The following is a 24033-nucleotide window of genomic DNA, read 5'->3' as shown; positions in this document are numbered from 1 at the left end:
GAAAGAAAGAAAGAAAGAAAGAAAGAAAGAAAGAAAGAAAGAAAGAAGAAGGGAGAAAGAAAGAAAGAGAGAGAGAGAAAGAAAAAAGGAAGGAAGGAAAGAAGGAAAGAAAGAAGAAAAGAAAGAGGAAGGGAGGAAGGAAGAAAGAGAAAGAAAGGGGAAGAAGAGAGAGGAAGGAAGGAAGGGAGGAAGGAAGGGAGGGAGGGAGGGGAGGGAAGGAAGGACCACAGCAACACAAACTTGTTAAAACCGTCTCTACGAGTTCAAACATTTAATTCATTTTAACAGGCATCTGTCTAGCATCTAACAGAGGCTATAAAACACAAGTATTTTTACAGATGAAGCAACTAAAGTAGTGTGCGAATAGTCAAAAGTACACAATGTATTTGAATACTGCCAATTTCTATGTGACCACTGAGCTGCCAGTGGCAGCAGTCTACTCAAGTGAGGGTAGAAGGAATCCACTGGAACTCATGTCTGTGTATTGGAAAATGATAAACAGCCAGTTTAGAAAAAATAATTAAGTTTAAAACATTAGCAGGAAGCCCACAGAAATTATCTAGCACACAGCAAAATTCCACTTGTGTGATCAGAGATTCCAAACAAGATAGTATATTCCTAGCCACCACCTACCAACAACCACTCACTCCTCCTTCTCAGAACCACCTTCGTATTTTCATTATTTCTGGGTCTAAGCAACCTGTTGATTGACAATGCTTCATATCCCACTCCAAATCTCACTTCACTGCAGGCTGCTTAAAAGAGATAATTCATATAATGCTGTTGTATGAAAAAGTGACAAATCATTGTAATTCAACAAAGATGTATTGAGTGCCAGCAATGGGCAAAGCACTGGGTTAGGCATCCTTACTAGTTGACTCACTGCTACCGGAAGGATGTCTACCACCATGCTGGAGCATTTAAACAGCATTTTTGGGAAGAGGGAGATAGCTGTGCATTTTTATGGCTCCAAATTCCTGCATTTTGTAGAGATATGTCACAACTGGGTCATAAAATGCAAGGTGTAACTTTTAATAAGCAGTTCCTGTATGTTGAACTTTGACAACCGGGTCAGTAAAGTGAGAAATTAGACACAACGCATAAAAAAATGCTAACTAGTATCTCAGGTCATATAGTAGGAAAAAAATCTGTTGATTGCCAATAAATTACCATGGTAACTTGTATTAGATTTTAGTGTTGAGAATTACATTTGCCATCTGTGGGAAATATAATATCTTTTTGTATCTAATTTTGGGGCACGTGTTCTATTTTTAACATGTGTTCTATGAAAAATAATAGATTGGGAGGTCAATTTGGGTAAATTAAAAGTGCATATTTAAGTTCTTTAAAAATAGAATTTATCTTTAATTCGAAAAGAAAATCCAGTAGTACATTTAGGAAAGCACACAAACGTCATTTTTAAAACCACCCCCAAATTGTTACCATTAAGTGAAATTTGATATTAATGCGAATTGACTAAAAAGTGAGAAATTCTCAACTGTGATGAAAAAATGGACAGTTACTTGAGAGTATTTTGCTTTTGACTCTTTAGCTTTGTGTGACCTAGAACCAATCTCTTTGTGTCATTGTTCTTCAGTTTTATCATTTGCAAACTACTTGCCCCTAGCCCCACTGTGGGAATCTTGAAAGAGCATATATGATACTGGGTGACTAATAATATATATTAGACCATTTGTCATATTTTACAGATTCTCAGAGTTTTTAGACATTGTGCCTCCTTTTGCCAATTTTGAAAGTGAGATATGGTGGTTGCTCTTCCTAGGGATTTTCTTATGCCTTAAGTGTTTGAAAAGTTGACTCAGATCTTTAGATGTCAAGTTTCTGTAACTGCAAAGTAGAAAATACAATTCCTTATGACATGCAACTGCAGTTCAAAGTACCGACTTACAATGGTTGCCAAATTCATGCAAACTAAAGTGGAAGAGGCCATTTTGAAAGCCTGAAAGTATTAAATATAAATTACCTGACTTACATCAGTTTAGAATTATAATTCTACTCTGTATGTAATGTAAAATGAATTTGACTTAAAAATTTATTTATACCACCCCACAGTTTCAAGGTAACGACTCACAACTGCTTGGGTACATTTCTAATTCTCCCCAAACAAATATGTCTATAACATTTAAATGCCGTAATGTTGAAAGCAACTGAAAGAAATATATTAAAGATACAGCAATAAAATTCTATTTAGTTAGACTTCTTCAGTAGACTGCTGCCACTGGCAATTCAGTAGTCACAGAAAAGTTGGCAGTATTAAAATACATTTTCTTCTGTGGCTGTTCACATACTAGTTTAGTTTCTTCATCTGAACAACAATGCAATTAGTCAAAATGAAATTTGAAATTTTTACCTCCTCTAAAATCAGATGATTGACTCCATGTTTTATGTGAATATTCATAAACTGTTGCCAAAACTGATTATTATTTATGAAGAGAAAAACTCCACAGTGGTGTTTAAAAAATTCCTGTTAGACTTGCCTTGCTGAACCAGGCATCTTTCAATGATAGCTGCATAAACAGATAGACAAAGAAATAAATAATTAGGCTAAAGTGGTTACCAAGAGAACTCTTAGCAGAACATAGCTTGCAAAGCACATTGGACAAATTCCATTCCAAACTGTCCAGAATAAAAGGCAAAATATAAGCTATTTTGTAGTATTAGTATTTAAAGCCATAGATCAATTGCCTATGTTAAGGCTACATGAAAACCTAATACATTAGAAAGAGATGCATTAAATAATTTAGTGAAGTATTAACAGTGGTTATCTCAAGTTGGTATGATTCCATGTGATCTTTAATTTCTTATCATTCTTATGCATTTTTCAAATTGTTTACTAAAACCATGTTTTATAGAGTCAGAAGAAAAGTGAGAAAAAATACATCTATTTTAGTATAGCTACTGAATATATTTTTTCTTTTTTTTTTTTTTTTGAGACGGAGTCTCACTCTGTCGCCCAGGCTGGAGTGCAGTGGCCGGATCTCAGCTCACTGCAAGCTCCGCCTCCCAGGTTTACAGCATTCTGCCGCCTCAGCCTCCCCAGTAGCTGGGACTACAGGTGCCCACCACCTCGCCCAGCTAGTTTTTTGTATTTTGTAGTAGAGACGGGGTTTCACCGTATTAGCCAGGATGGTCTCGATCTCCTGACCTCGTGATCCGCCCGTCTCGGCCTCCCAAAATGCTGGGATTACAGGCTTGAGCCACTGCGCCCGGCCCGCTACTGAATATTTTTGAAAATGCTTGTAGAAAACCTATCATTACTCTTTGCTATAAAATCAAGTTATTTACACATTTTTCAAGTATATTGAAATCTATTTGCTTGAGTATGTACTGTTGCTCATAGTTTGTCTGTTTTAGAAAACAGCATTTTAGGGGACACCTTACTTCTACATTATTTTCTCAAGCCACTGATAATTTTCATATATGCTGAAACTCAATACATATGGTGAGATGATGAGATAATGCCCTATTCTTTGTGAAGCAGAGCTATGTTATTGCTATTTTGGTAAAAGATAAGTCACTATTGAGGACAAGCCCTTTATGTATACCAGCACAGAGGCCACTAAAGTATGTGAGCCGCAGACTTCTCAAGTCTGTCATGGTTTAAGGAACCACTTACTGCTCCCTTTGGATGAGGCAAGTAATGGTAGGGTCCCCTATTGGTAACTCCCAAAACATGATCATTTTTTCATAGATTGTTAATGGGTGGGGTTTTTTTTTTAAAAGGTTAATAGAGTCTTGAAAGCATCTCTTTACAAAATGAGAAAGAAAGGCAAATTTAACACTATTTTCTTCAGCATGTTTATGAATTCAGAAGTGTTCATAAACATTCAACATAGAGAAGAAATATATTTTTCTGTTTTTCCCACTGGGGGAAATGAACCAGCATATGGTTTTTGCTGTAATACTTTGTAACTCTGGAATCACCAAGATTTTGAATGAGGCTTGTCTCAAGAGATAAACTATTACCAACAAATTTTGCCACACACATTTTCTTCTAATGCTTTCAATAAGTCAGAAATACATTAAACCCCTAAATAAAGAATATTAAAATAATAACATAAAATTCTGAAGTTTATTAGCGTATCCCATTTGTATATTGCAATACAATCAGTTTATATGTGTGTATAATACTTTTAAATGTATTTTCATCAATTAAATATCTATAAATCATCATACTATATTTGTTTAGAAGAGTTCAATATTTCTGTAGAAAACATGGCTTCTTCTATTGGTTATCTAGGCAGTCCAGATGTTCTGGGTTCGTTGGCCAATCCAAAGCATTCCCAATGGAAGACCAAATTGTTCTAACTATGACAATATACCCTCTTGAGGAAAACTGCTTTCAGGATAAACATTGCATCCCTTAACAAGGAGGAAAATGGCAATGCCACCTTCACTCTGACAATTTTCTCTCCAGAGATGTTTTGTAACATTCCATCTGTGCCTGTCTATTTGTATGACATGTTAAGAAGGAAATTCCTAGTAGAGGGAAAGCAATACTTTTCTAAGGTATTTTCTTTTAGGCATCAGTGAAGTTTGACACCTTGATATACAGTAGCCCTGTCTTCCAAGCTGGTCACCTGAGGCCCTTTTTGTTCTTTATTATAACACTATCTTCCTTCTTTGTCTGTCTTCTCCCTATCATACTTAATCTTATGAGATCAGAGATAAAGGAAGCCCCATCTGAATACTTTGTACCTGTATGTGTGTGCAAACACACATAACGGTCTGTGTACATCTCACATTATAGTCTTGAGATAGAAATATTTCAAACACCGCCTTTATAATCTAAAGGGGAAAGGTTTTCTGCAATAAAGCTCTATCTGTGTTAGTAACTTCACAGTATACATTTTGAAAATATAGGGCAATTTTTCCCAAGGGAGAATCATTGTCCTATTGTACTGACCTATCTGTGCGAAACCTGGTTTAATGGGTTCCATGAATCCTCAAACAAATATTTATTGAAAAGGTACATGCTATTTGCTTTGAAAATAAAAAAAAGGTAAACAACATATTCTAGCTGAGAAATCAAAGCATGAGTTTGCCTACTTCACCTATCACATCATACATTCATTTTCCCAGTGCTCCATACCAAACTACTTGCCAAAATCCTTTACAGCTACCTCTGCATTGTGTCACTCTGTGTCTGACCCCCGTCTCTAAAATACTCCTACAGAAACACACACACATACAAATACCCCAAGTGAATTTCTCATCTGGCTTGTAATTGTGATACTTATAATGTAGCATTTCTTACACTTATATAAAAGAGGTCTAGCACAGTGACACTTAAGTTCTCAATAAATACCTCTTATTATTTATTATTTATTAGTTGCTTACATGCCTGACTCTGAATCTAGACATGAGCACCTTTAATGCAAAAACATATTTCATCCATCGTTTTATCACTAGAACTCAAAAGCACTATACCTGGTACGGAGAAGGCACTTATAAAACAAATAGAAAATGTAAGTATTAGGGAGTGAGAAAAGTTGAATAGCAGTATCAAAGATGTGAAGCAGTACATGATTGATTTCCAAATGCCAAGTGAATACAAACTTTCTTAGTTCTGTAAGTCTGTACAAGACTGTATGGCCATTAGATTTGTGAATGAAAAAAAGAACAGAAAACCAAACACTGCATGTTCTCACTCATAAGTGGGAGCAGAACAATGAGAACACATGGGCACAGGGGGGGAACATCACACACCAGGGCCTGTTGGGGGGTTGGGGGCTAGGGGAGGGATAGCATTAGGAGAAATACCTGATGTAGATGGCAGGTTGATGGATGCAGCAAACCACCATGGCACGTGTATACCTATGTAACAAACTTGCACATTCTACACATGTACCCTAGAACTTAAAGTATAACAAAAAAAAAAGAAAATGTAAAAATAATTTTTAAATCTATACTATGAAGTTGATCATTTTTCTATATATTAAAAGTTTATTCCCAACTTAATGGACTGAATATTAATGCTATAATTATACCTTATCAGTTGCTTGAACCTTATGATACATTGACTAGAAAAATGGCTCACAGATATATTCTTGGAATTTTAGAATAGAAACACATAAAACCTAACTTTTTATTCAAAATTGGGTTTGTTCTTAATCATCTAATCAGTCATTCATTTTCATTGAATATCTTTAATGTGTCAGATAGTTTGCAAGGTATTTGGGATAAGTAGTGAAAGATATAGACAAAATAGACCAAAAAAAAAAAAAAAGAGAGAAGACAGCAAAAAACTTGTCCTGATGGAGTTTAAATCCCAGTGGAAGACAAATAATACACAATAATACATTTATTGATAAGCAAATGAAATATTATGTTATATAGTGATGAATACTGTAAAAAATAAAGACAAATGGATGCAAAATGCAGCCGCAGGTTTGTGACTTGGAATGCGTGGTCAGTGTATCCAATTGAGAAGGTGCTGTATGAGCAAAGACTTGAAGAAGCAAAGAGAGAGGCACGTAGAAATCTAGGGGAGATACTCTCCAGTCAGAGGGAAGCCAGAGCAAAGGTCCTAAGATAAAGTCATTGCTTACAATGTAAAACAATAAACAAAACTAACTCTGATATAATTCAATATGGTAAGTGAAAAAAAAAAGGACAGGACATGCATGTTCTAAAGAGGAAAAAAATCACTTTTAGTTGGAAAAGTTATATTGGAAGTGCAGATCCCATCCTTTCCTTGCAGGATTGGTTGGGTTTTGGTAAATGAAGAATTTCTGATTTGGAACAGAAAACTCACATCAAATTTAATTTACATTGGAAGGGTGATTACAACTAAAGGTTAGTTAGCTGCTGCAATTAAAGGAATGAAGAAACTTAAATGCCCACATAAGGGGTTTAGACTTTGTTCCATGGGCAATGTGAATCAACTAACAGATACTGCAGAAAATTCCAGGGTGAAGACATGTTCTGGGAAGATGAAATAGAAGGCTTTGTGCAGATTAGTGTACAATAGCTATAAGTAACAGAATTTTAATACCAAGGTAGTCAACCTGAAATACACTCTAATTACAATAAAACTTGGAATTATTACCTTACAATTCAACCTTTTATTTTTTAAGTTTTTATTTTTGATAAATAAAACTGCAGATATTGTAGAAAATTACAAGAACAGTATAATACATTTTAATATATCTTCTCCACCGAGATTCACCAATTAATAACATTTGCCACATTTACTTTATCTCTCTTCCTACATATAGGTAGGTAAAAAGAGCTGCACTACATATACACATACACAACGTATCATTGCTAAACCACAGGAGAGCACATTGCAGACATTGAAACTAAAGTATTCAATGTGAATCTCCTGAAAACAAGAATTTTTTATGTAACAAGAAGACATTTATCAAATTCGGGAAAATTCATAATTACAAAATGCCATTGCCTATGATATAGTCTATATTCAAATTTCAAAAATAGTCCCAGTACATACCCTTTACACCATATTTACCATCCAGGATTATGTACTGCATTTAACTGCCAATTCTCTTTAGTCTCCTTTAATCTGGTATGGTTCCTCAGCTTTTCTTTGTCTTTCATAACATTGACATTTTGAAGAGTAGAAGCTAGATGGTTTTATTTTTTATAGTTGTCCCTCAGTTTCAGTTGGCCTGACATTTCCTTTTTTTTTTTTTTTCAGATGTTTATCTGTTTCTGGCTGTAACACTACTTAAATGATATTGTGCCCTCTTATTGCAGTACACCGGGAGTGGGGTGGGGGATGATGTCAATTTGTCCCATTATTGGTGATGTTAAATTTGGTCACTTCCTTAAAATGATGTCCATTTTTCTCCAGTGAGGAGGTACTGTGAGACAGTGTGAATATCCTGCCTCACCAGTCTTTCAACCAATAATTTTAATGTCTGTTAATCATTTTTGCCTGAATCAATTGTTATTGTGGTGGGTGAAAAATGGTCATTTCTAACTATATCATTCCCTTCATATTTACTGGTTGACATTCTGCTCTTGGGGAGAGCTTTCCCTTCTTGTTGGTTTATTTGTAACTAATATGAGCACATGGATTCCTGCTTTATTCAGTTACTGCCATTATTCATTTTAACTCATCTTTTAAAACATACCACCGATAAATATTTTTTAATTCACAGAAAGAAAAACCAGCTTAACACCCTTCTTGCCTAGTTGAAAGAGAAAAAAAGCACATTCCAAGGGTAGGCTGTAGCATGCTGTGAAGAGAATGTCACAGTTTTTCTTCTAGCCTTTCATTTTATTTTGCACTTTGAATACTTTATTAACACAGAACAATGAAGTTCCAAGGACCTGTGAGACCTTAGTCTAACTGGACTCTAATGATGGGTCCTAGCCAACAACCATATTTGCATTTTGATTGGCAGTAACTAGAAGTTAATTTGGTGCTTCGTCTAAAAACCTCTTTCCAAATGGCAAAATATGCTACTTTGGAGGTAATCTTTTGCCCAAATATTTGGTCATACAGATTTAGCTGCTCCATTCAGGGACCATTTTTATTTTTATTATTACAGTTTTGGGGGTTTATATCCTGACTTCCTAAAAAGGACTTTTGCAAGATCAAAACTGTTATTCTTACATACTAGTTTATACTTTCCCAAAACATTTTCTTCCTTTATGTGAATAGCAGCTTGATTTGTAAATGTGTTGCCCCCGCTCCCCCCCAAAAAATATAACTGCGTTTAAATTGCACTGATGTATTGTAGAATTGAGTTGAGTATCTTTGTAGACTGAGCATAATTATCCTCCTGCCAGGAACAAATAAGTTATACTGCTCCAGAGAAATAAATATGCATATGAATTTATGTGGATGGATAGATTCTTACAAACTTTAGCTCTTTATAACACAATGAGAGAAAAAGAAATGTACTTGGTGAGGCTAATGAATAAACTGGAATCATTATAGTGTCTGTCATGCATTTTCCCCCACAAACTTGCATTTGACTGCATATAAATGAGGGAAAAACACTTCAAAAGACTTTTTATAATGAATGAACCAACGTTAGGATAAACTACATAAAAGTAAGCCATCTAAAATCTTCAGTTATACTTCTGGCAAAACTATATATATAGGCACACACACACACAGAGAGAGAGAGAGAGATCAAATAGACATACTGACTGAAAACTGCAAGTCAAGAGTTCAAAAACACATATGAACTTTTACTTACTTTGTTAAAATCTTTACCTTTTCGAAGATTTCCAGCAGAAAATGTTTGCAAACAATAACACCAGGTATAGGCCAAGAAAAGAACATAGTTTCCCATAGTATACTAGGTAATTGCAGCAAGATCAGTGGAAACCAAATGCATTAATTATTTGCAATGTAATTCAATATACTAAGAGATGGCACACACTTTATTTTAATTAGCTGTTTCTTTTAAGGGGTTGCTTGCTCCCACAGTCTTGATAAGAAAAAATTGTAGTCATTGCTCAGAATGCTTGTAGCAAATCTAGTTTTAAATTGAAACAATTTATTCCAAAGCAGTCTACTACTGCAGCAATAATCAATGTGTTTTCCCTTAGCCTGTACTGGAGCTTTCCAAGGACTATTGTTAATTGCCTGTAACTAAATGATTGCTGGGGCCTTTAAATGCAACTCTTTGGCACTTGTTCATTTGTTGTTTTTAACCAAATGCCAGTTTTCCTTAGGTTTTGCCTAGCAATTTTGCTTTTACAATTTTCAATATTCAGTCTCAGTCCCTTAAAGGGGACAGAGTCTATCATTTTAACAAAATAACACAAAAGCTAAACAGATTTTAAAAGGTCTGCACTTTCTCCTTCGGTCCTCAGATGTTGAATTGTGCTGAAATGGAATCTTTTTATTTTTTAAATACTGCCACTCCAGGCAACTTGAACTAGAGCTGAAAGGCAGATCCCATTTCAAAGGGAAAATGACATTTGCTGGGCCAACACCATTTACATTGTAAAGATAAAATACAGCAGTGGGCCCAAATGATTTCTCTTAACTGTGACAGAATTTAATCCTTAGTAATTTTGTATAACCCAAAGGATAAGCAATAATATGGTAGCGCATGTATTAATGAATCTGTCTGGCTTGGAGCAAAAGAATACAAAGGCTAAATCTAATGCACCATTTTCTTGGAGAGAGTTTGCATATGCCATATAAACCAGTGTGACTTACTTAAATGGAAAAAAATTTAACTTGCATACATGTATAATGTGTAGGCATGTATATTTCACTCCCGCATAGAAATAATGTAGTAACTGAGGAGCAGGCACTGTACACCATGGGGAAAGACACATTTCCATGTTGTTCCTGACCTCTCTATAAGGACATTATAAGAACACTATGCTTCTGCAATGTAATACTACAGAAGACTCTGGGGGAAAGTCTGCCACGCTCTCAGGATCTCAGGATAAATTAGCTCCTTGTAAATTGTGTTTCTTCAGACTCGTTTTTGGTATTTCTATTATTAGTAAACATCTATGTATGGCCCAGAAGAATTATTCTTGCTTATTGCTCATTCTCTAAGCATATATAACTTTTCGTATGTTTGTACTCTAAAGGAGTTTTCCATGTGACACAAGACTGTTTCTGTAATTGCCAAGCTACATCAACCTGCTCTCTTTTTCTTATTATATTTTAAACAACACTATTGATTGTCTATATAGAGTATTCTAAGAAATGTATATCATTTTTCAAATGGATCGTGACATCTAGCAATGGGAGTAACTCCTATTTGGGTAATTGCTTTGCTAAAAATAAGAAGGACTTATTTTCATACAATTTTTCTCTAATTTGCATGTATTCAATTTCTCAAAAATAAAAAAGTATATAGAGGCCAGTATTATAAATACCATCTGGAGAAAATGAGAGTTCTGTTTATTGGATTGATCAGATTATGTTTCAGGCAAAGGTTTTTGGTTATTTCCAAAGCTCTTTGGCTATATATGGGCACTTATGACACGCCACAGGCCCAGCCCGTGTGTAGTGCTTCCAGATGCAAAGAATGTGCTTGGGGACACCATAAAAGAATCATTCTCTGCCTGGGCGCTTATCTAGAGCAGAGCAGCTTTCCCGACTCCCAGCTTTCTTCCCACACTTCTCCCCACATAGGCCTTTGGTTAGAACTTAAGTTTTTCTTAAAAGAAATCAACATGTTAAAGAATTGAAATATGATTAACATAATATAAAACATGGAGCTCTAAGTGTTTGGCTAAATGAGTTCCGACAAATATAAACACTTGTGTATCCACACCAAAACCTATTTCCTTTACCCCAGACAGTTTCCTCTTGCTCCATTCGAATAAGTTTCCCTTCACTCATCACCAATGAATCCATTTCCTGATTTCTGTCACTATGGATTATGTTGGTCTGTTCTTCAGCGTAATTTAAATAGAATCATACAGTAGGTATTATTTTGTGTCTGACTTCCTTTTTCTAACATAATTTTGTAAGAGTCATGCATGTTTTGTGTATCAGTAGTTCATTACTGTTATCACTGAGTATATCCTATCATATGAACATACAATTGTTTGTTCATCATTTCCTGTTAATGGACATTTAAGTTGTCTCCATTTGTGGCTGCTGTGAATAAATAAGACTATTCTGAGCATTCTCATCCAACTCTTCTTGCAGATATCCGCTTAAATTTTTCTTGGACAAACACCTAGGAGTGGAATTGCTATTGATATGGTAGATTTATATTTAATTTTATTAGAAATTACCCCAAAGTTTACAATGTGGTAATATCATTGGGTACTGTCACTAGCAATGTTTGGGAGTGGAAGCTAAGTGTTCTTGATTATTTTTCCGTTTCCTTTTTTGTACAAGAAATTTTTGAGTGGTAAATTCCTAGTGTTTAATATACTAAATTAGAAAATCTTAAAAGAAGCCATAGTTGAAATGCTTATTTCTCACATTATATCCAGCGTATTTTAAATCACATCTTCCTGATTTATAAATCACCCTGTGGGCATAAGTTAGAATTTTACACAGGCTTCTCTGTATGGTGGAGTTTATTATCTTGAGTGAATAAGACCCAATGTATCCCCACAGGATTAGCCTCTCACCCTTTCTATTCATGTAGTAGGGGAAAAACATTATACTGAAGAGCTTTTTGTATTTTGTTCCTGGTATTTTTGTAGTACTGTCTTGTGTGGTTACTCACAATGTTAATCAGATAAGCTGCTGGAGGTATTTTGTGGTGTTTCACACTTCATATTAATTTACTTAGATTCTAAAAGATTTGATCTCACTTTATTTTTTATTTCTTAAATGCATATGGTTCAATCATTTTAAATAATATTTTCTTCAATTTCCCATTTAATTTTAAGAATTACAGAAAAACACACGTGATTAAACAGTAGTTAATGTGTTATTTATTAAACTGTAGAATTAGAAATCAAGGGCTAGGTAATAGGAAATATGAATGAGGATTTTGTTTTGTTTTGTTTTTTGTTTTTTGAGACAGAGTCTCGCTCTGTTGCCCAGGCTGGAGTGCAGTGGTGCGATCTCAGCTCACTGCAACCTCCACCTCCTGAGCTCAAGCGATTCTCTTGTCTCATCCTCCCGAGTAGCTGGGATTACAGGCACCCGCCATCATGCCCAGCTAATTTTTGTATTTTTAGTAGAGACAGAGTTTTGCCATGTTGGCCAGTCTGGTCTCAAACTCCTGACTTCAGGTGATCTGCCTGCCTTGGCCTCCCAAAGTGCTGGGATTACATGTGTGCCCAGCCTGAGGATTTTTTTTTTTTTCTGTAATTATTATAGGAAAAGTGACATCACATGCAAACACACACATATACAATGTTCTTGTGAGAAAATGATGGCCATGCTTTTCAGATTGTTTGTCACTCAAACTACACCAGTCCCATCATGATTGCACCCCATCTGTGAGAACTCAGGACCGATCTTATAACCTGAGGGTACTTGTTACCGGCAAAACCATGGATTATTTTAAAGTTCTCAGTCTAAGCTTACTTACATTGACTGTGTTATGAAATTAGATAACTTACTGGTGGATTCTGAATTACAGAATCAAGAACAACATGATTTTACAGCTTTAATTTCAGAAATGTTTGTATTTAATTGTAATTAAGGAAATTAGTACTTTTTAGGTAGTTGTCAACTGCAGGGAACAATGGCTACCCATCAGTGACAACATTTGGGCTGTGATGATTAGGACAACACTTAAAGTGAGTTTCAAAAATCTGTGCATGATGGCTGACTATTTAAATACCGGTATCTTTTTTTTTTTTTTTTTTTTTGGGACGGCAGCGTCTCGCCCTGCCACCCAGGCTGGAGTACAGTGGCCGGATCTCAGCTCACTGCAAGCTCCACCTCCCGGGTTTTACGCCATTCTCCTGCCTCAGCCTCCCAAGTAGCTGGGACTACAGGCGCCCACCACATCGCCCGGCTAGTTTTTTGTATTTTTTTTTTAGTAGAGACGGGGTTTCACGGTGTTAGCCAGGATGGTCTCGATCTCCTGACCTCGTGATCCGCCTGTCTCGGCCTCCCAAAGTGCTGGGATTACAGGCTTGAGCCACCGTGCCCGGCCATCGGTGTCCTTATTTTTGTTACAATGTCCATAGTTCTAAAGAAGGAAAAAATAACAAAATATTTTATCTCCAAGTTTTCCTGATAAGTTTTGATCTAAGGTAGATATTCAGTAGAAAAAGGAGGATTTGTATACAGTGAGTGTCAAGAAAATTCCTTTTTTGGATAGAACGTAGTAGCATGCCTGGTAAAAGGGGAAGCAAAAATTTTAAAAAGTAAATGGTTGAATGAAAATAAAACACCACCAACATATTCATATACTATCCCATCCACTAGGAGGCCTACTTCTTACACCCAAAAAGCATTCAGCCTCCAAGATTATGGTAGACCACCTTGGTATCACTCTATTCAGGAAGATACAACACAGGAGCCATTGCTCCTGGCAGAAGTCAGCAGACAGCATTCATTAGATAGTCTTCCCAACATTCTATGCAACAATCCACAGTGCTCTCCTGGAACTGTGTTGTTTGACCTCTCACCTTTCTTTGGCCCCCAACCCACAGGTGACAGCTCAAGTGAGAGGGATCAAGATTCTCATTGGGAAAGGCCAAATGTCATGCTAGCTTAAAAGCTTCATATCCACAGGAATCAGTATTTATTTTATCAACCCCATAAGCATAGCTTCCGGGATCTCCACAAGGGATACATTTATATGAGAGAGTTATGGCACTCTGGTGAACCCATTATTATAGTTTGCAATCGGATATTTACAATTCTCTTAGTCCAAATGCAAGCTACCAACCAAGGTTCATTTTTACCACAAGCAATGTTGCTTAGCAACATAGTTATCACATACCACCTTATCTAGTTACCAAGGCAACAGAGCTAGAAAGTTATCGAAAGGTCAAATTCTCATGCAAAAAGGAAAGGGGTTGTTGTTAACCCATTACCCACATCTCATCTCGTGCAGGAAAATGTGAAATCAAATTGAATTTAATTTGTGATTTTGGATGTGAATACTATATAATTCCCAATTGTGGTTTTTTTCTTTCTAGAGCTAATGTACACAGTGGAACTTGCTGGAGGGCTTGGTGCTATTCTCTTGCTGCTTGTATGTTTGGTGACCATCTACAAGTGTTACAAGATCGAAATCATGCTCTTCTACAGGAATCATTTTGGAGCTGAAGAGCTGGATGGAGGTAGGATGTTACCTCTTTCATTGTTCTTTCTGAATATTGTAGTTTCTTTCTTGTCTTTGTTTTATTAAGGGGAAGAAAGTCACCTGCATAATCAATAGCAGCAGCTCTTACATTCTTTCAGTGCTCAGTTCGTAAATTTCTGTTTTGTAAGGAAATGTATGTGTGATGCCTTAGAGCCAATACTGTAGGTATTTTCCTCTGAAAGTTGTAAAGCAACACCTACCCATTTTAGAATTGTATTCCAAACAGCACTTACAAATTACAAACACTGATTGCAATGCCATCAGAGCGTTCATTTTCTCTCACCTTGTAATCAGGACTGAAAGGCCAGTTTTACTTTTTTTTAGGTAAGGGGTGTCTCTTTTAATTGTGTTTTCTAGCCCAGTAGTTTGAAGTGAATCTCAATTTGTTCCTGTTTAGACTGATCCATTATAATAAACCGTACTGAGTATTTTAAATTCATCCAGCAGTCTTTTCAATCTTGTTTATTTAGCTATATTTAGATAGGTTAATTTTTATTCCGAGTGTGGACCAACAGAAAAATCCACAAGCACATTGATTTCATAGTAATGCATCTCATATTTTTACTATAAGTAGACAAATAAATATTGTTTTGAGGAAATCATAATTAGTATTTGCTTCTGGTCACTAATGAATACATGTGCAATCTAAGAGGAAAATGGAGTCCTTAAAATTCAGCTCCCTAAACTGCACATTAGACTTAGTTTATTTTCCTTTTTGGTCATTTTTTAAAAACATAAGATAAACCAGCAATGCGGGAAGCATATGCAAACTGACAATGAACAGTACAGATGACAAAGGTTTCTTCATCTTTTTTTTTTTTTTTTTTTTTTTTTGAGGTGGAGTTTCACTCTTGTTGCCCAGGCTGGAGTGCAATGGCACGATCTGAGCTCACTGCAACCTCCACCTCCCGGGTTCAGGTGATTCTCCTGCCTCAACCTCCCGAGTAGCTGGGATTACAGGTGCCCGCCACCATGCCCAGCTAATTTTTTGTAGTTTTAGTACAGACAAGGTTTCACCAAGTTGGTCAGGCTGGTCTTGAACCCCTGACCTCAGGTGATCCACCCGTCTCGGCCTCCCAAAGTGCTGAGATTACAGGCATGAGCCACCACACCCGGTCTCATCATATTTATATATTGTTTTTTTAAGTGCTTTTCAGTTTTGCAGTAAATGGTAGCAAGGAAAATGAGGCAATTGCCTATGTTGCCACATTTCCAGGGTCCTCTGGAATAATAAATCCACAAGCAAAACTGTAGTTTTGCAGGTTTGTAAAGAGAAGTGGTTTATTCAGAATGCCTAACACACCTCTTGGTTTACCCTTCTCTCCTTCCCATTAGGGTGAAGGCTGAGCTGCAGCCAAACCATTTTTTTTCTTAAGTTTAAAATTACCGGTTTGCCTATTTGTTTCTAACTTTCTTGCCTATTGATACAAATTATTATTATTATTTTTATTGCTGCTGCTGCTGCTTTGAAGAAATATAAGGACTTTGCCATTGTTGGAACTACTGTTGAATGAGTACCAAGCATAGTGCTAGGCATTCTTAAAGTCATTCTTGCTAAGCCTCACAAACATCCTGAGGTCAATATTGTAATCTCCATTGTACTGATGAGGCAACTGAGACTTTCAGAGGTTAAATAACTTACTCAAGAAGATAACACAAATACTGTAAGTGGCCGAGATGGGATTTGAAAATAAGTCTATTCCCAAAGCCTTTATCTTATCGGACACTCTCTATTATTTTTATTTTTGTTAAATTTAGTATGTTCAGTATCATCTAAAGATCTGCTGTTGTTTGCACGACGAGCACAGTGCATGGTATTTCAAAAAGCATATTACCAAAACAATCTCCCCTTTTCTATTAACCCTGTGTTGAATATGTTTATTTTGTGTTCTGAATGATATGAATAATGTTACCAAACCATCAGTTTCTAGGGTAGTAATCTGTCATTTTCTGAATGTAGAAAATTCTGGAATATAATGAAAACGAATTAATCCTATGCAGTTGAACTTTCAATGATTCGAAGTTTCTTTTAGTGGGTCCTGCTAGTTGTAAACACTTAAGTGACTGACTTGGGTAGCCTTACCAGATTTCATTGCTATTCTGAAGCCGCTGGGTTCTCAGTTTTTTAAAAAATGTCTTAAGTAAGAAAACAAAGCAGACAAACACTAACAAACAATATTCTAACAGATGAGAAGGTTCTCTCGGAAAGCCAATTTAGTTAATAAATGCTTTAGCAATTCTTAGAACTCTGTCTCTGGGGCCATCTTAAGCACAATCGAGGGTCTAACTATTAGGATTTTTCTTGAAATGCCACTGAAAATGCATTAGTCCCAAAGAAAACCAAGATAACAAAGTTAATTGTCATCTGGAAAATGTTAATGTATAAGTTATTCCCCTAAAAAGGGGGCGGGGAGGGGGAAAAGCAAAGACTGTCAAGGCAGTGATTGTTCAAATGGTTTTATGGGAAGACATTATCACTAGAACCGCAATCACATGTTCAGCCTCCCTATATTAAAGCAGACCCGTTCCTGCTGAAATGGTGGTCAGGGGCCCACTCTTAACACCTATCTCTTGCAGCATCATAGCTAACCTCTAGAACTTCCAGAAACACTGTTTTATCAGAACCATACAGCAGTACTAATAATTATATAGCAAGTTTAAAATCTATGTCTTAACAAAAGTTAAATGTGCATAAATGCAACTTTCTTTAATTCTCTAGTGCTCTAAAAGCATTCAACTTGGCTCTCAAGTTCCCATTTCTACTGAGAAAAAACTCATAACCTTGCTTCTCCAAGATTACTCAGTCACTTCTGGTTTGGAATTCAGCTTCTTGTGGTTTAACACTCAGTTGAAAATTGGAATATTCCATTTCCCTTCTTCTCTTTTACTCTTGTTTAAACCTGTTTCTAGGGAACTCATATATAGCTTTCCGGTAGAGGAGAAAGTCACCTGGTGCATATGCCATCCCTTCCTCACTTGAGATACTACCACCTGGTCTTTGGACATGTTAAGCACGGACTCCTAAAGGCTTAGATCCTTGTCATGGCCTCCAGTCACAAGTTTCACACACTTGCCCAGATGTTTCTCCCTTGGGAATTTCAGACAGTCTTACCTGTGTTTCTAGTCCCATAAGCTCTGCTACACACATACCCACCTTCCCATTAAAAAACAAAAAAGAGTAATCATCTTCTTTATCCTTTGCATCTTTAACATACGGTTTTCACATTGAGTGCAAGGTTTCTCTCTGAAGTTTACAGTTTCCCAAGATTTTCCCTGGGAAACTTGACACAAATCCTTGCCCTTCTCAGATTCTGCTCAAACCATAGGAAGTTCTGTTATCCTCTTCTCCTCTCTGGGGCCCTGAGAGCCCCTTCTCAGAAACCCATGCAGGCTCTAAACCTTAGGCACAGCCCCTTAGAGCCTCCTATACATGGTTTTATGGTCAAAGAATTATCCACTCTTCCAATACTGAAAAACTTCTCTGACGTCATCAAATCCCCATGCTTCCTAGCTCTGCAAGCTTTTTCCTCTTCCAAATAAGACATGGCCATTCAACAAAACCCAAGGCTTTGTAAATTCTTGTCTTGGCTTTTAAAAAGTGTAATTTAGAGTCAAACCTGAGCAATGCCTTCTTTATTCATGGCTGTCATATTTACCTTCCCTGAGAGGGTAATTCATAAAATACTTTTGGAAGTAAGGTAAGGCAGAAAGTGTGAAAAATAACCAGGGGAAAATGTTTAGTAATATCCTACTATAGCAATATGATAATAATAGATTCAATGGCCACTTATTGAATAACAAGTGATGTGTTGACTACTTTATCAGTAATCAGAGAATCACACAATTAGAAAGACAGAATTTAAGCTCCGGTCTAAATGACTCTAAATTCCAAGATTTACAGCCATTTTATCAGACTTGCAGATGGAGCTTCTGGCCTCAGGGACACATTCACTCCATTCCTTTGGAGTCATTACAAAAGGCATTATCTGGGTATATCAGTTCTTTATCAGAAGAATTATGATATAGAAGGATTCTAGTATTTTCTCAAGATAGAACATGTTGATGCTTTTCTCTCTCAGTTCGTTTGCATCACTCCTTGTTCCCCTCTACATAACCTTACATTTTACTGTCTCTCCTGGTCAGTCCTTAGCATTTCTAATTCCACAACACTCCCCGCCCATACTCATTCTTTGTCATCCTCCATTTTACACCTCGGTTCCTTGTATCACCCTCTACCTCATTGGCCCACACTTTCTCCTCATGTGCCATTTCTAATTACTCATCAATATCAGTCAATTGCATCTCTCAAAAACAGATATTTTCGTTACCCTTAATTGCAACCGCTCTGTCCAAGCCTCCTACACCACCCTCTTGCTTTCATTCTCTACTTCTCTATCTTATCCTTCACATTCTAACAGAATTATCTAAGTACAAATTTACTGTTCTATTTTTTAAAATGCCTCCATTTTGCCTGCCAGAAAAAGTCTAGACTTAGCTCAGAAAGCAACTGCCATCAAATGGTGAGCCACCTTACTTTTGTGGCATTGCCACCCCCATGGGATCTCAACGTGCAGAGTTCTAGTTAGAATAAGATGTTAGTCTTTGGAATAACGCAACTGTTGAGAATGAACCTAAGACAATGTAATCATGCATAATTCTCTGAGTTTTTTGGGGAAAATGAAGTAACCACAATGGTTAAGGGGAGGAGAAGAGTAGCTATCCCCCTACCACTTTGATTCCACAATAAAAGGAAAGAAAGTTTGGACAACTTCTGCCACAAAAATATTTATTAGCAGACAGCCTTATCACTCAACTTATAAATCAGAAGTTCCAATTCTGTTGTATATGTGTGTGTTTGTGTGCATATATGAATCTGCATGTGTGCATACTTTTCAGAAACCTTGCAAGAAATTTTCTCACAAGGCAAATATGGCAATACTTCAGTGGTAGGATTGAACTCACCTTCTGTTGACATCCAAGAATAGTTTTCATCAAGACCATTTTGGAATTAAGCCTAGAAGACCTTCTCCAAGGGGGCAGACCACTGGCCCTGCTAGATTTTTGTGGGGGTAGGGATGTGTTTCTAAAGTGTGTTAAGTAATTCATATGTCTTGATTAACACTGATTTTACCATGGAGATACCATTTCCAAGACCCATTGTGCATAGTAAAAAGCCACTGTCTTTAGCAATGAAACCTAATTTCTAGTATCCATTGTGTTAATTGATAAAGCATCTACTTTTGATCAGAAATATAGTTTAAGTGCTTATAGTGACTGCCTCTGGAGTGTTGCCTTATTTTAGTTAAATGCTTGCTGACCATCCTAATAAAGGCAAGCTACTGCCTTTAGAGTAGAACTCATACTAACCAAGTACTACCACCATTTGTGCTGGAAAGATTTTTAAAAACAATACAGTCATCACAACACTGTCAGACTCCTTTGCTCCTCCATGTCTCTGAATGGAATGTCCCTTCAAGTTTTGTTTAAAGTTTATAATCCTACTTTATATATATTTTTTCAGAGTGCAAAATGGTTTTTGTTGTTGTTTTCGTTTTTCTTTTCATTCTCTGACTATGAAGTATGTGGGGCATGCTTACTCATAATGACGGCAGGGCAAGCTTATAAGAACACTGTGATCACTAACACAAATCCTATTTTAAAGATGAAAAAAGAGATTTCCTAGTCCTACGGTGGGAGTTATTACAGGCATTGAACAAAATTAGTTAGAGCAATTTTTTATAATCTCCACCTCCATCTCAGAAAATGTGAACATCTGTTCCATTTCAGACATATTAAGCACATTGGCATCTATGAAATCTTAGGCCATAGAATTTCTTTTTCTTTCTCTTTCAATTACAAAGTCACTCACTATTCATAGATTCAGGATTTATTGTCCTCAAGTCCATCAGTGAAACATATTACCTCTGTAAATCATTTAAAAACCTTATAGGGATTTTTTGGTGTTTTGTTTTTTTTTTTATCTGCGGGGGGGTGTGGTGGTAGTTAGACCATTTATATACACAGGAATAATCTTTAGAAGCTAGAACAAGTTTTTGGATCCCAGAAGCAGAGATGTAGAGTTGTTCTGGGTGCATGATTTGCCTCAAATCATTAACTGTTAAATGGTGGGAACCAAGGCTTCTTATCCCAAATCTGTGCTCCCTATGCTATTCTGCTACTGCTTATCCCCTTAAGACTTCTGAATCTATGTTGCCTGCTGCCCTCTTAGGGATACAAGATAAGGAAATAAATATCTACAGAATGACTCCTTTGGACCAGGCATTTTGCTATATGATGGGGTCTCATTTAATTTTAGACATCTTCAGGGAGGTGCCGTTTTATAGATCAGGAAATATAGTCCCAAATGAGTTATATAAAAAGTTATGGCAATCAAGATTTGAGCTAAGCTCTTGGGTTTTTTTTACTACATTATACCACAGATATTTTAACTAGTATCAAATTTAATTGTTTCAGAACTTATAGATTCAGATAATCCAGAAAAGTACCAAATGGCACAACATGTGAATTAGAACAGTACTGTAAATATTTCAAAGTGTACCAGTCAAGCAAATTTATGTTACAATTGCCAGAGGTTGTCATAGCAGAATTGAAATGAAAAGCAAAATTTATTAAGACAATAACATTCAATAATCATAAAATCAAAACATTATGATTTTATATATCTCATGTTTATTCATTCAAAGATATATGATCTATCTCAGAAGAGAATTTTATTTGAAAAATCGTTTCTTGAAAAATTGAGAAAGCATATGATGGCAAATCTGAGACATAAGAAATGTGGCTTACTTTTTGAAAACTATAATTTATTCAATTTTTATCAATGCAAATTTTTAATTATCACAGTTTTCTGTGATAATATGCCACACTTAAACATACAAAATCAACTTTTAGGATTAAAAAAAGATGAAATATACAATTTATGTTTGAACCCTCCCCCAGTTTCATTTTAGGAATCCGTTTACTGAATGTTGGCCTCTGCCACTAGTCAGTTTCACTTATGTGATTCATATATACTTGAGAACAAAAAAAAAAAAAAAAGGAATGGCCAGCTGCCAAAAACATTTGACAACTGTTCAATAAGTGTTTAGATGTTAAAAACTCCCCTAAACTGGATGTCATACTTAAAACATTTCTATTGTCAGTAAATCTGTTTTCTAACCAAATCCAATACAGCCACTACCTTCATCTTGAAAAAGGAGTCTTCAACCTACATTTTCTTAAAAGCTGTGTTATTCTAAAATAATCCCGCAGATTCCTTGCTTCCTCGTTCCTTTTAAAGAACATTGAGGGTATTATCCTCTCATATGTTAAAGAGAAAGTTGCATTTATCTATCACCTTTCCAAACCCGCTTTTCATTCCTGAACAAAATTCCATTTTTTCCTTCCTCATCAAGATTTCTTAACATTTTAAATTCATGTTTTTATTTGTTAACGCCACAGAGTCCAAACTTCCTTCTTTCCTCTCGAAAATGTTTTTATAAAACATCAAAATTTTTAGTTAATTAAATTTAAGAAGAAATATCTGCTGGACCTGTTGATTGACTTCAAGTAACCAAACAACTAGTTGAATGATTGGATCTTTGGTTTTTTTTGGTTTGTTTTTTGTTTTAGTTTTCTGGTGGAGCATATCTGCCAGCATCTTTTGAAAGTCATAAGAAAGAATAACTTAATGACTATATTTGAGATTATAAAGAATTACTACAAAGACTGTGTATACCAGCTGGTTTTCATCTCTGCTGTGAACAGAATTATAGTTGATGGCTTAAATTACAGAGGATTTTGAGAATAAAGCTCAGAATAAGAAATAGATTCTTCTAGCAACCTATAAGTACTTTTAAGCTGTTTATGAATGAAAGTTGAATTTAAATTATCCTAGCCCTGTCCTTTAAAAATATTAGCATAATTTTGTTTTTCATGGTTATAAAATGTCAGCTTTTCACAGTTTCACTAGTCACGTGAAGTTCATACACGTTAAAATATGTCAATTTATGTTCTTACTTATATCAAAACAATCTAAGATATACTATCCAAGATGCATATACAGTTGGCAATTGAAAAAGGGAAGACACCTTAGAGTCCATATGATTTTGAGTCAAAAAACATTGCTGAGTTTAGTATGGCATCTGGCACTCTGTTTCCAGTCTGATGACTTTCAAATCATGGGTTTGCTTCTGGTGGTAAATAAATGCCTAACCCATGACTGCACTGATGCAGACTCTGGAAAAAGAGAGAAATTACATATCACTCAAGTGTCCCATTGGTTTGAGGGTGGTGCTGCAGATGCTTGAAAGAGGCTTTCTACGAACAGTATAATCTACTTGGAAACAACTCCATTATAACTGGGAGATATTAACTTAAGTGCTATAAATACATCCAGATGACATAAAGAGATAGAAAACTAACTGACGTCATAGCACCAATTCCTAAATTTCATTTAGGATTAATATGGTTACTTCATATATTAGTCTAGGCAAAAATTTATCCCCTTTTTGATAAAAACAAGAATTCTCAGCTATTTATTGGGAATATATCTCCTCTAAGTATTAGGGCCATCTATCATGGAGCTGAGGGGGCAAGGTTTAGTTTTTATGATGGTGTGGCCAAATACCTGGCAGATAACTGCAGTTGTTTGGTGTCATTGAGACCTCTGCATGCCTATATCCTGTTCTATAACAGTTTATTGAAGTGTGGTCCCTCAATCAGCAGCAGCATCTCTTGAGCGTTTGCTATAAATATAAATTCTAGGAACTTACTCTTCACCTACTGAACGAGAAATCTAGAGGTGGGGCCCAGCCCTCCAAATGATTGTCATTCATGCTCAAGTCTGAAAACCGCTTTCCTAGAGGCATTTACCCAGACCCTAAGGTCTTCTCATGAATCAAGGTGAGAAGCCACAGTTCAAGACTATTCCAAAGGAGCCTTGCTAAACTCTGAACCACAGCTCCCAGTAATTCCTTCAGAAGTCAGAGCAGCATGGAGTCTACATCTCCAAAGCAGTCTCTGCTGAGAAATGATCAGGGTCTTGAGAAAAATCTCAAAATTAGCTACAGGGTGTGAGTCATGTGATGCCAGAATGAAAGGCCATTCGTTCATTTCATCAACCGATAAACTTGGGCATCTACTAAGCCCTAGTCACATACCTGAGCTAAGGATCTCATAGTCTAAGAGAGAAGATAAGATATAAGCACAATCATATAATACATGGGAAAAATATCGCTTCCAACTGAGGGAAATCAGACTAAATTTCAAGGAAAACAAGCTAAAATTGCAGCTGCTGATTATTTAGACAATGAGTCGCCAC

At 36.1% G+C, this 24033-nt stretch overlaps 1 protein-coding gene across 1 annotated transcript in view; it reads left to right on the top strand.

Moving 5' to 3' along the window:
* IL1RAPL1 (interleukin 1 receptor accessory protein like 1) overlaps positions 1-24033 on the top strand; it is a 1416649-nt gene that overhangs the window by 1382030 nt on the left and 10586 nt on the right. The window contains exon 9 of the mRNA XM_023202962.1: positions 14545-14688. Within this exon, the coding sequence (XP_023058730.1) occupies positions 14545-14688 (144 nt within the window). The remainder of the gene's footprint in view (positions 1-14544; positions 14689-24033) is intronic.

Source organism: Piliocolobus tephrosceles, chromosome 12, assembly GCF_002776525.5.
Source record: "Piliocolobus tephrosceles isolate RC106 chromosome 12, ASM277652v3, whole genome shotgun sequence".
NCBI lineage: Eukaryota > Metazoa > Chordata > Mammalia > Primates > Cercopithecidae > Piliocolobus > Piliocolobus tephrosceles.
This window is presented reverse-complemented; position numbering and strand designations above follow the sequence as displayed.